This window comes from Pempheris klunzingeri, chromosome 21 (assembly GCF_042242105.1).
Source record: "Pempheris klunzingeri isolate RE-2024b chromosome 21, fPemKlu1.hap1, whole genome shotgun sequence".
NCBI classification, from domain to species: domain Eukaryota; kingdom Metazoa; phylum Chordata; class Actinopteri; order Acropomatiformes; family Pempheridae; genus Pempheris; species Pempheris klunzingeri.
Window position 1 is genome coordinate 19,821,696 of NC_092032.1, and position 14,497 is coordinate 19,836,192.

Consider the following 14,497-nt stretch of genomic DNA (forward strand, 5'->3'; position numbering starts at 1 on the left):
CTCACGCAGCACGACCAAATAAAACAAGTCTGAGGTGTCGCGCCCACACAGGTGTCGCTGACTCCATGGCAACAAGATACTTTGTGTTTACATCACCCAAAGCATGATGGGAAATTCAGACCGACAGTCCCATATATAGCTGCATAAACATATAATAAACATAAAATATGAAAATATAGATGGATTCCTCGGGGTTGAGTTTAAGTCCAAATACATTTATTGATGCCAAAAAACTATATTTGTCCTTAATGTTTATGAATCTGAATGAGGCGATAGTGAGAGAGTCTGTTTTATAGTTTATTTAAATAAGTAATTAAATGTCTCCTTTAGCCGACAAACAGCCTGCTGATAGATGCAGATATTCAAAGTGCTTGTTTATCCAGACCAACATTTAAACACGTGTGGTTTACTATGATAAAAGCAGCAAATATTCACATTTGAGAGGCAACAAAAGCTGAATTTTGGGCTGTTTCAGCTTCAAAAAATGTCAGAGAATCGATTATGAAAATAGCTGCTGGTTCATTTTCAGTCGAGTAGCTCCAGCGTGAACGTGTCACGACAGGATCTGCGTGGTTCACCACCGCAGCTGAACAATTCAGTGGCCTCTTTGTGTCACGCAGGCTACATGATGCTAAAAATACATGACAAAATATGGCATGTTTAGGTGAGAAGAGGGAGTCAAAACGGCAAAAAAATCCGGCGAAAACAATAATATTTCAGTCTATTGTCAAAGTGAAGTTACACATCTGCTCCACACACACACACACACCAAAAACAATATTAACTGACTGAGAGTACGGCTGTGAATCACGGCCAATAACATAAACGCCGACAGCCGGCAAACGCCACTCTGTAATAACAGTATCTGTGTCTGTGTGAGTAAATTGTACCTGAAATTGTCTGCTCCTGGAGTGAAATAAAAGTGTCTTCATCGCGCTCCTCTCCTGTCACTACGCCGCTCAAACTGATTAACTGGCGAACTTGTCACAGCGCACAGCGCCGAGGGAACACACACACACACACACACACACACACACACACAGAGGAAGGCCCTCCAGCTGTTCATCGCTGCGATTAAAGCATGTCCTGTCATTGTTTCCCTAGCAACAACATCTGCACAGGAAGGCGCACATCTGTCCTCGGAGGGCCCCTGCCAGCCACACACACACACACACACACACACACACACACACACACACACACACACACACACACACACACACACACACACACACACACACACACACACACACACACACACACACACACACACACACACACACACACACACACACACACACACACAAACTTTAAATCAGAAACTTCTTCCTGTGAAGCATCACATAGAGAATGTTTGAGTTTAAAGAAGCAGCGCTGTGATTTCCCACTGGTCAGTTAATGCATCGTCTGGATATTCAACACATTGAGGAGAGGAGAGGAGGCAAGGAGAGGAGAGGAGAGGAGGAGAGGAGGAGAGGAGAGAGGAGAGGGGAGAGGAGAGGAGGACACAAGGAGAGGAGAGAGGGGAGAGGAGAGGAGGACACAAGGAGAGGAGAGGAGACGAGACGAAGAGGAGGACACAAGGAGAGGAGAGGAGAGGAGAGGAGAGGAGAGGAAGCGGAGGACACAGGGAGAGGAGACAAGAGGAGAGGAAGAGGAGGACACAAGGAGAGGAGAGGAGGAAAACAAAAAAAAAAGATATGAGAGTGTGATTACTGAGACGAGACGGAAGACAAGAGAGCGTCTGACATGAAGCTCCACAGAGGACAGCGAGGAGGAGGAGGAGGAGGAGGAGACGTTAGTTTTGAGTCTATATGCCAAATTCCAGCTCGGGTCAGGTAGACCTTTGAGTGGGGGAGGGTCACTCCTCCTCCTCCTCCTCCTCTCTTTCATTCCTCTCACTAAAATATAGAGAATATAGAATATAGATCCTCCTCCTCCTCCTCCTCCTCCTCATCCGTTATCTTCCTTACATCATTTCCTCATTACTCCCCATCAGCCCCACAACAACAACAGGATGCTGGTGTAGAAAACAAACACACCTCTGACGGTCTGGAGGAAAATGGGCCGAAACATTTTCCCTTTATTTCGGTCGTAACAACAACAAAAAATAAATAATGTGGAACATCTGGTGTAATTATAGCGAAATAAACCTTTAATGTAGATTGATGGAAACACGTTACTTTGCTTTATGTGTTAAATAAACTTTCTTTGAGGGGCTGCAACAAACAAATTATCTTCAATCTGTGTAATGTAAATGTGAAATCACACACTTTTGTTTCGACTGCTTTCACTCACAGTGTGGAAATTTAAAATTAATTTTCTAAAAAGTCTGCAAAGGAATATTACAAGAAAGCTGCATTTTATAGTTACATGCACCACTGGAGTAATTACAGAATATAATATTGTTCATTTAATTTCATTCTTCCCCATAACAACATCGCTTGTTTGCTAGTTTTTCCATCTGCAGTCGACTGAATTAGTCCAAGAAAGTCCAAGAAGACGTCTCGTTGTGTTTTGTCTGACCAAAGCTGAATATATTATTCAGTGTACAGAAAACAAAACAGCAAAACTTCCCAGTTTTTGCGTTATTTTTGCTTGAAACGACAAAACACCTCCTGAAATTAATGGACAAAGCATTTCAGCTCAAGATATAAAAGTTTGTAAACTTGTTTATGTTTCTCCTTCAGAGGGAAGTTTTTTTTTTTTTTTTTTACTGCAGGCGGTGAATTTATTGACATTTTAACACAACATTTATATGATAGTAGCAGTATTTACTGGATCAATAACTGATTAATCAGATATCTGTTTAGATATAAATATAAACACGATGAAAATAGCTGTTAGCATCAGCGATGGTTAAGTTTAGTGGAAGAAAAGGGTCGTCCTCACAAGTATAACAATGTTTACGTGTGCATGCATGTATGTATATGTGTGTGTGTGTGTGTGTGTGTGTGTGTGTGTGTGTGTGGCAGCTCTGTGATTGGTTTGTTCCTGGAGAGAGAGCTGCGTTCAGGAAAAGCGGCGCCGGGTTACACAGATTACATCATCACGGCCCATGTCCTCACAATGGCAATACCCACAATGCTTTACTTTGACAACACAGGCGCCGAAGCCACAGAGCTGTCACACACACACACACACACACACACACACACACACACACACACACACACACACAGACCCTGCCCATCACCACAGAGGAATGTACCAACTGATCCTGACAGAAACTAAACTGGGAGGATACGAAAATCTCCTCTTCTTCCTCTTTCTTTCTTTGGCTCGCTTATTATCTTCCTCCTCTCACTCACACACACACACACACACACACACACACACTTTCCCTCCCTCGCTTTATGCCTTTCCTATCAATCAATATTTCCTCTCTCTCTCTCTCTCTCTCTCTCTCTCTCTCTCTCTCTCTCCTCGCTCTCTCTCTCTCTTTCTGTATCCATCAATAACCACTCTAGTAGCCAGAGTGGGTGGGGCCGAGGTTTCCATTTTAGATGTTTAGGCCTGAGCGCACACACACACACACACACACACACACAGGAAGATGACCACAGACACAGACAAATAAATGCCAAGTGCCAAAACCCAAACACTAAAATAGCTCCTTTTACAAAATGAGAACTAACAAAAGTCCCAATCTGACCCCTTTTTTGTTTTCCTGCTTGTCCGGACACACACACACACACACACACACACACACACACACACACACACACACACACACACACACACACACACACACACACACACACACACACACACACACACACACACACACACACACACACACACACACACACACACACACACAGAGAGAACAACAGAGTCTGCTACTTCTTGATCCAAGTTCAGAGGTTGCGACCGTTTTAACCTTAAGTGGATGAGTCGTTTCCAAGGAATGTCTCGTCTATCTGATCACTCACACACACACACACACACACACACACACACACCTGAGCATGTTGAATAAGAGAGCAGAGTGCCATGTGTTTGTGTATATGTGTGTGTGTGTGTGGGCGTTTAAAAGACGCCAGAGAAAGTCAGTCCAGATGGCCGCAGAAGATTAAACACCATCTGCCAACAAACGCTACGTACACACACACACACACACACACACACACACACTCTAACACGCTCATGTGATGATTTATTAAATCTGAAAAATTACTTCTCTAATAAGAAAATTCATTACATTTGTGATGCATTTTTCTTTTTCTTGGGGAATAATGAATTATTAAGTCTTCCTTTAGTAATCTGTCGGGGAAAATAGTCTGAGAAGAGGAAATGAGGGTCCACATGTTGTGTCAGACTTCATTACTCTGTGTGTTTGCAGCTGCATCAAGTGTGTGTGTGTGTGTGTGTGTGAGTGTGAGTGTGTGTGAGAACATTTACCACTGACTTTATTTTACATTAGCCCGCTTTGGTCTGCACAATCACAGAGGCCAAGCGTCCCGCCTCTGGATATTTAAAGTAGAAAAGCTTTTTACTGAGCTCGACCTCCGGCAAACACGCCACGTGATTGGCTCGCTGGTGCCGGCTCCTCAGATGTGACCACAACAACTATTTACAGAGGAGAAACCAACAAGTAAGAGAAAAAATAGAGCAAAAACTTAAGAAAAAAGGGATTAATACAACAGGAATAGTGGTAATACAGCGATCAGTAGTAGAACAGAAGGTAAATATATCGTGCATACTGTGCAGAATAAGCAGCAGCAATAAATCAATGATCAAAAATCAATAATATATATATATAAATATGTATGTAGTAGTAACATTGATTGTATGTTTTGATCGGGGTTATTATCTGCTGTGAGACGCCACGCTCTCTGCAAACACACCAGACTCCATTCACAAAAACAGTAATTTTACCTCACAGAACACAGGAGGTGCTGGTGTGCACCTGCCATGATTGTTTGGGTTATTGTGCATTAAATAAACATTGTGTAGGATCTGACCTATCCACAGTCACACAATAACACAAACAAAACAAACATTCAAGGCAGTGGTGGACAAGCAGCTTCCGTGTTCTGAGATGTAAAATCACTATTTTTGTCAGTGGAGTCTGGTGGCCTTGAGGAGAGCGACCCATCCTCTTTATTTAACCTTCAAAGCCACCAGCCTCCATTCACAAAAACACAAATTTTACAGTGCACAACTCCAGTTAGGACTTTTGGTGTTGTTCTAACCCAAGTCATGGTACAGCCGCGGGGTCTTGCTCAGAAAACTACCCCTGTATTAATTAAGCTAAAAAAAATAAAGCCTCACTTTTTCACAATTCTGACAAGCACCTGAAGGCAGCGTAATATCTGAAGTGTTGAATGACTCATTCACAGTTTCAGCACCGTCAGCTCAGGCAAACTCCGGCTCGTCTGATGACTTCAAAAGCATATGGACTCAGTCTGTCTACAGCAGGATGTGTTATCTCCTCTGTTTTTTAAACTCAGGTCAACCTTAAAACTCGCTTCATCCAGATGTTCAGCTCACTCTGCTGCTGTACAAAACTGCTGCATTGCCCACTGAGCTGGAGCTGAAGCTGAAGAGACGACTCAGTGGGGCTAAAACACACATCTGTGGATTAGTTTATGACATTTAAGAGACAAGCTCACTTCTCACTGAGGTGCTGCTGATCTGTACTTGTTTTTGGTTTTTATTCTGGAAAAAAAAAAACGTACCAGCTGTTCACTAAATGCTGAAATAATCTATTTATACACATCTTGTTTAGTTAGTTAGTTTTGAAATTGGTCCAGTAGATCGCCTCAACCGGCAGTCGCAAAACGGGCTCCAGTGGCTGCAACATAATCCTTTGGGGTAATTGCGTCCAATCAAGTTACGTCCAGTAAAAGGCTCAGGTTGTTATTCTAAGTGTCTGGCAGCATTATGGAAAGGATCCCTACAGAGAGAGACCTGGAAGATCCTTTTGGTTTAACCAGAAAAAGCCAGTACGCTGCTCTCTTCAAACACACCAGACTCCATTGACAAAAACAGTAATTTTACCTTGCAGAACACAGGAGTTGCTGGTCTGCTGCTGCCACGATTGGTGTGTTTTGTTTGTGTTGCTGTGTGCAACACAAATATTGTATCATATCTGAACTAACCCTTTAAAACACCAAAGTCACACAATAACAAAAGCAAACAAACCGATCGAGGCAGCGGTAGATCAGTGACTGCTGCATTCTGTCTTCTTAAATTACCGTTTTTGTCAATGGAGTCTGGTGACTGAAGAGAGCGAGCCATCGTAGTTTGCAACTGCCAGATGAGGCGATCTGCTGGACTAGACTGAAAACTTTTTCAACCTACGAGTCATTTTGCCACCAAACTATGTAAAATAGGGCCAAGTTTGAAAATAAAAATACCTTATTAATACCCAATTTCAGGGATTTCTTCAGAGGGGAGACTACATTGAGTTATAAATGTAATCACACAAAACGGGCAAATATTATGTCATAAATGTTAAGTTTTGTGTTCACATAAGCAGGTACATCAGAGAAAGTCATTTATCAACTAACAGGCTCTAGTTCCAGCTTCGTAAGCTGAACATCTTTGAGTTTATCAAAATTGAAAACACCTCAGGCTCTCACAGCTTATGACATTTTTCAATCAATCTTTGACTACTGTATCCCTAAAAGGTTCATCAGAACCGAATTTCTCCTCAAATGTTCCACCAAAATAAGCTTCGGATTAATTCTAAAGCCGACAGAAGGTCGTTCAGCAGCAAAATAATGCTTTAGTTTGCCTCTACGTTAGGTTTTAATAAATGTTTCATGGTTTCAGGAGATTAGAGTCAAAACACTTTCTGGACCTCTGTGTGTGTGTGTGTGTGTGTGAGTGTGTGTGTGTGTGTGTGTGTGTGAGTGTGTGTGTCGGGGTTAGAGTCGATGGTCAGTGTCGGTCTCTCCCACAGTGGATGAGTGACCTCATCCCAGGCCCAAACATGATACTATCTGATACGTACACACACACACACACACACACACACACACACACACACACACACACACACACACACACACACACACACACACACACACACACACACACACACACACACACACACACACACACACACACACACACACACACCAGATGGCAGCAGATGTTAGTTGGCCCCTCAGAGAGCAGCGATGTTCATAAGTTCATAACGCTGTCTGGAAAACATTTTCTTCCTCGCTGGGGGCATCTGTGTGTGTGTGTGTGTGTGTGTGTGTGTGTGTGTGTGTGTGTGTGTGTGTGTGTGTGTGTGTTAGTGACTCAACAATGAGCAGTGCAGTCAGAATGTGAGGTGACATCGACTCAACAATGAGCATCAGACTCAAATGTGTCTGTGCTGTGATGTAGGTGTTTGAGAGAGAGTGTGTGTGTGAGTGTGTAAGATTGTGTAAGAGTGTGTGTGTGAGTGTGTAAGAGTGTGTGTGTGTGTGTGTGTGACTTGATAATGAGCAAGTGAGTGTGACTGTGAATGAGTGCTGTGTGTGTATATTGTTGTACTTCTAGCTTTGTGAGGACCAATTCAAAACAGTTCTTTCTCTCTATGCATCTATTTAACTAGCTTACTAACTAATTAACTAACTAAATAACTAACTAACTAACTAACTATCTGGTGTATAAACTGTCAGAAAATAGTGATAAATGTCTGTTATAAATCCTGAGGTCAAAGCTGAAGTTATCAAATGTCTATTTGTCCGACCAACCGTCCAAAACCAGGATATATAAAGTTTATGATCATGTGTGACAAACATCAAAAACATTAAATCTCCGTATTTCATTTGCTGGAACCAGCCAACGTTGGGCCACTTTGCTTCAAAAAAACTACAAAAAAGAGGATCAATACTTCTTGTGACAGTCCGACTTATTGATTAATCGGTGCAGCTCTGGGCTGTCAATGCATTACGCCAGAGAGGGTCCTCACAAGTATAGAAGCTCTTGTGTCAGTTTCACACGAAAAGACTTTGTGACACAGAGAGAAAGCTGCCTCATTAGCCCAGTTTAACCTGCACACACACACACACACACACACACACACACACACACACACACACACACACACACACACACACACACACACACACACACACACACACACACACACACACACACACACACACACACACACACACACACACACACACACACACAGAGTTGAACCAGTGGAACTCGCTCATTAACAGCTTTGTAACATATTCATCCTCACACACACACACACACGATGTGGTGTTTTAGTTTTCACCATGAGCTTCTTGCCTTGGAGCTTATACAGTGCTTGTGTGTGTGTGTGTGTGTGTGTGTGTGTGTGCTGCAGACTCTGGAGAGTGAGGTAATGAGTGCTCAGCTCTTCTCAGACAGCAGATCCATAAGCCATCTCCTCTGCATTTAAAAATCAATGCATGCAGCTGCCCTGCCTGCCGCCGACACACACACACACACACACACACACACACAAGGAAGACCCTCTGGGACTGAAGTCAAAGTCTGTGTTATTTTAGGCTGTTGACGCTCTACACTGGTGATTCCTGAACATCATGGATTGAAAACCCTCTAAAGGTGAAGCAATATCTACCCACAACCACGTTATCCGGGGCTGCACGTGTCCGCGAGCGACTAAGGAGAGATATCCCCTCCTCAGATTGTTTACTTCCAACAAAGCTGAGCGCTATTTCACACTAAAACAGTCGACAGCCTTGCTAGTGGCTCCGTGAGGCTGCGAACGAGGCACTTTGAGATGGACGGCGCAGGTACGGACTGACCAGCTGATTAATAACTGCTAAAAACAACATGAGAACAACAAGAGAAAACAGTAGAGCAGCTCCAGGCCGTTAGCGCTGCACACCGACCGCCTGCTTTTTACCTGCGATTGGGGAAAAGCTAAAGGAAGTTCTCCGGTTACTCAGAGCTTCATGATGCTAAACAGAAGTCTGGTGAGGAAACGCCTGCAGCAAACAGTCAGAATAAAAACAGAATGAACTCTTTAAAACATATTTCAGCTATTTTGGATGTTATTTTTAAAGAAGATCTTCCTTTATAAGAGGAAGGTCACAGTGTTACAGCAGCAGGTGGGACACAAAAAGCACAACATTCAATACAACAATAAATAATAAAGACAGGACGGAGATATTAAAGAAAATGAGATATTTGTTTCTGGTCTGAACAGGAAACACAAACAACCCTCGCAGCCGCCATCTTGGTTTAGCATGTTTGCTAATTAGCACTAAACACAAAGCACAGCTGAGGGAATAGCATTAGTTTAGCAGGAGTGTGTTACTAAACCATGTTGGATAATATTAATTGTCTATTAATCGATGTCAGAAAATGGTGAAAAAAGCCCAAAGTGACGTCCTGAAATGTTTTGTTTTGTCCAAAACCCAAAAGATGTTAAGTTCACTGTCACAGAGGAGCAAACAAACCAGGAAATATTCACATTCTTTCGCTTCTTTTCCTTAAAAAAGTGACTTTAATTCAATTAAATAGTTGACAACTAATCAATTAATCACTGCAGCAGTTTATTACAGCCCTGTGGCAGCCGGATTTTTTTCCCCTGCAATCTTCTGCATTATTTCTTATTTAGTAGTTTAGTATTTCAATATCCGCTTGTAAAAAATCATTGTTTACCTCCTGAACAGGACGGAGTGGATTAATATAGTGACATTTACACTGTGGAGACGATGACTGCTTCTCTTTCGTCTTCAGAAAAATGTGCTAATTAAATTCTGGGCCAAGTGTGTCAAACATGTGACAGCCAGATCTTGAAGAGGTGTTGAATGAATGACTCTGCATTGTTGTTTTATTCCAGCAAACCTCACAGACGCTTATTGTGTTTTATTCAAATTCTTCCTCTGAAATACTGATTATTGCTCTCGTGTGTGCACATTGAATCTCTCCCAAAATGCACAAAAATCTTAAATTGTGGGGGGGAAAAAAAGATATATATGATATATAAGCTCTTTGTGGCTTTAGTTTTAATTCTTTTCAAGACACAGAATAACAGAAAAACTCTACATTCAATGGAGACACGCTCTAGCCGATCGTCTGCGTCCCGGTGATGCAAACGCACCATTAAAATTCAAATGCTTAACAAATTTGCGATCCGTCAGTTCAGCTGCAAAGTCGCATTAAACTCCTGCTGCTTCTGCTGCGTTCTCCTAAACTGAGGGATAAAGAATCAGCCCTGAGATTAGCCGGCGGAGAGACATTAAAACAGCCTCGTGTTTCATCAAAATAAACCCCCCCGCCCACTAAAAAACACCACCTGTGGTGCGGCTTTGATCGGAACAGGTGGTGACAAATCCATCAGTCCGGATGAAAATTTAATTTGGTTCAGATTTCTGTCCATCAGGGTTCAATCTGCCAAAGATATCAGATTATCAGACGTGTCCAGACTCGCTGAAAATTAATTCAGAATTACAGACAGACTGAACAGATCAGCGCGGAGGTGAGGCTGAGTCACCGCATGCTCGCCTCGCCACTCAGACCGGCAACTTGGGTTTATCTGAGGGCACTCTGGGAGACGTGGGACGGTGCTTCAGCGGCACGCACTCATTTCTCCGAGCAGATTTTGAGCTGTAGCCATAAAATTAGGTGCGGATTGTGGACGCACAAAGACAACAAGACGACTGCAACGGTGGCGGGACAGCAGGAGGAAGGAAAACAAAAAGGATTAAATCTTTAGAAGGATTATTTGTTTGTTCAATTCCCTTGTTTAATTGGCTTTAGTGCGTTTGGCGTCTCACATGTCTTCTTGTTAAAGACCTTTTCACAGTAAAACACTGCTTTAGGAGACGTGTTCCTTAGAGGTCTGGTTTCAGAGACCTGCTCCTCTCAACTAAATTAAAACCGCCTGGACACAGGAGCTACATCTTTCACTACTGGAGGATAGATGTGGTTCGATCGTGAAGCTGGTTAACTCAACATCCCTCTCAGGGCCCGTATGTCCAAAGACAAGCTGCCATGTATTTACCCTGACGTGACAGATGTCAAGCTTATATTATATATTACATTATTATTGTCACGCTTATTGTTACTGTTAGTTTATTTATTTACTTGTGCTGTCATTTGTCTCTGGTAATTATGGGCTTTGTATTTAACTATTTATCCATCTTTCTTTCCAGATATTGAACCAGCTGTTCACATTACTCCAGGAATGACACTTTCTGAGGCATGAAACTTGCTGGGGCGCCATGAAACCCCACCAAACCGCCTCTTTCCACCTCGTTAGTCATCGAGTAACGAGCCCTTCCTTCTGTTCTGTACAGCCAATAAGTTCAACATTTCTGTAACCAATCAGCCGCGTCTAAATCAATTAATGTTAATCACTAGAGCGCTGCAGGTTTTGCTGAAGACAAAAACTGCTCGTGTATGTTCTAACAATCTTTACCTGTAATATAACACAAATGCACCAATGCATGTCAGAAAATGTTCTAAAAAGCTGATCCAAGCTTTGCAGACACACCTGAGAAGTTCGTCTAACTGCATAAAGTGTAAAAAGATTGTGAATGAGTGAATTAAATCACCTTTATTTCACCTCCAGAGACACAAAAACGTGTCACTTTTCGCTTTCACTTTATTGCAAAATAAAAGCTGATGTGTAATTTGAAACTGGGACACAGGAAATGGCTGAAGACGACGAGTATGATGCAAGCGGAGAGAAAGAGGGTTTACCTTAAGAGTAAACGGCAACTTCTAATCCCAAAATAACTCCCGGAGTGTGACGAGCATCACAAATAAATGATGATATCGAGCGGAGCGGCGGATCTGAGGGAGGATTTCTGACAAGATGACTCATAATTTTAATAGGGGAGCCACACTCTGCGAGCTTCACTTTCATACCAGCAATTATCCTGCAGGAGTAGGCGTCCGTTTTCTCAAACAGTGGATATATCATCAAAGAGCAAAACTGAGCTTTGTGTGAATGCAACTGAGACTCTGTACTCACACACACACACATATGGTTGGACATGTGTATGTACAAATGACCGGAGGGCTTGTTTACTCGTCAATAACAGCCAGTCAAACTCATGAATGCATATCTGAAGCTCACACACACACAGACAGGGTTCAAAGTGTCGTGCTGTTGTCAGTACAAACAGAGCGCTGGCTGTGTTTACAACTGGAGCCCACTAAATGTCAGGGAAGACTAACAGAAACTTCCAAACACAATCTGGAGCCTTGTGTCTGTTTGACTTGCACAGAAAAAACATAAGAAGAAAGAAGGGGAGGCGGACTTACGGTGCAGGACAGCATGGAGTCGTCTTCGCCCACCAGGTCCTCAGAATCGTGATGTGCATCCTGTAATCACACACGCAGAGGAAGATGCATTAACACGCAGCTGATGCACAGCGGCGACATTGGTTATCTTAGCCCCATGCTCCCCGTGTGATCCTGCCAGGCGGCCGCGAGCGTCACCGCTTCAGGTTGAGACACGTTCACCTGAACAACAGCCTGCCGTGACAACCAAAAACACCCACACATCACTGCAAATACCTACTGTACAGGGCGGCTTTCACACAGGCTGCTCATCAGTGAAGGTGTCACAGAATATATATCAGAGTCGTATCATAGTGCAATTAGGAGTGAGGATCATTCTGAAGCCAATTATCAAACAATGGAGCTTAAAGGAGACACATTCTGCTCATTATCAGGCTCAGATTTTTATTTAGAGGTCCTACTCCAATGGGTTTACATGCTGTGACGTTCAAAGACACATGTAAAACAACGGAAAATCAAGTTATCGGGTATCAAACAAAACCTGTAATCAGTCGAGTCTTAACCAACATTGTGCACTTGGCAATCCAGTTTTCATTTAAAGGGGTAGTTTGGATTATTTGACATGTGGTTGTATGAGGCACGAGGTAATCAGAGTATTATCTACGGTGGATGGCGGTCGGCACGCCCTCAGTTCGATACAGACGCTAAGCAATGTAGTGCTGTGGACGGGGGCTCCGGGAAAACAGAAGAAATCAATACAAGTTTAAGTGTATGCTACATTTAGAATATCTTTACTGTTTTATATTGATTAGACAGCCCTTTCCAACAAAGAACTGAAGCTATTCCATTCCAGAGAGAGAGAAGTGTCTTTCTCACCAAACTCCATTGACAAAAGCAGTCATTTTACCTCACAGGACACAGGAGCTCACTGTGCTACCGCTGTTTTGACCACTACATGTAAGATGCATAAAAGTGTTAGTTTGCAGCCAATCTAACAATTAAAAGCACTAAAGTCACACAATAACACGTGCAAACTAACCAATCAAGGCAGCGGTAGACCAGCAACTTCTGTGTTCTGCAGGGACTAATTGACTGATTTTGTCAATGGAGTCTGGTGGCTTTGAAGAGAGCGAAGAGAGCGAGAGAGGACTGTTGCCTGCTTCTCCAAACTGGTCGGCTGGTCTGGATAACCACATTTTAAATAACCCAAGCTCTCTCTTTAATGATGTATAGCAGTCAGCCAGCCTACACTGTATGTCTACAGTATAGAATAAGACTCATTTGTCTCATCAAGGACTTCTGCTGCCCACAGTCCCGTATTTCTTTTTTTCATTACGTGCTACCAAGCATTCAAAGGTGAAGCACACTTGAAATGAAAAAAAGAAAAACCCTCTTATCATCTCATTCCTGTTCCCAGTGACGGAAGAATGAGCCAGAGATCAAATTAAAAAAAAAAAAAAAAGTCCCCAGACGGTCACAGCGTGAGATTTATCAGCAGGGCCACCAAACTCCGACTGCTTCTACCTCGTCTGCTCGGCCAAAGTGAAAAACAAAAACAACAGATATGAATTAGCATTACGTAAGGCAGATTAGCGGCCTGTCTGCTTCCCTGCTGGAACAACAGCTGTGATTCAGACACTGATAGCACTGATACTACCGCCTGACAAAAACAATAATAACCATAAAAGCGATTATGGTGATTATTTACTTTGCCGGTAAGTGAAGCGCCCGGGAGGATCAGCCTGAAATCTGCACAGCAGGGTGAAAGACGGAGGGAGAGAGCAGAGGAGATGGAGGGCAAACAGGAGGAATGATGGATTACGATGAAGATGAGGAGGTGAAAAGAGGACGAAGGACGAAGGGAATATAACAGCCACTAACAACTATCATTACTTTTTGTCTTACTTCTTTGATTTGGGGGATAAAAATGCTCCATTCGTTTTGGAACTACAGCTCCCATGATGCTGCAGTGGAGCCAGTTAGTCGTCGTTATACATTTTATTTGTTTTTATTTTGACAAAGTGGCACAGATCTCCACTTCAGCAGCATTTACAGACACTAAACCTCCCAGTTTTATTTGTCTGTATTCTCAAGGGGGTGTGTTCATATGGTTTATAGAACATTTTATTGGCAAAATTAGGTTTTTATGGCTGTTTTGACGGTGATTTCTGATTAAAAACAACATTTTCTCTGCAAAAACCTTTGGCTCTAATATGTCAACAAAATGAAACAAGAATTTTGAACCTGATTTTATCCAAGCGAGTGCATGTCTATCGGACATATATGTTGG

General features: G+C 42.7%; 1 protein-coding gene across 2 annotated transcripts in view; it reads right to left on the minus strand.

The window, feature by feature from the left end:
- The window catches only part of rps6ka3b (ribosomal protein S6 kinase, polypeptide 3b), a 43,018-nt gene that overhangs the window by 24,092 nt on the left and 4,429 nt on the right, over positions 1–14,497 (minus strand). For both annotated transcript variants that reach the window (XM_070852734.1, XM_070852733.1), the window contains exon 2: positions 12,229–12,288. In XM_070852734.1, the coding sequence (XP_070708835.1) occupies positions 12,229–12,288 (60 nt within the window). The remainder of the gene's footprint in view (positions 1–12,228; positions 12,289–14,497) is intronic.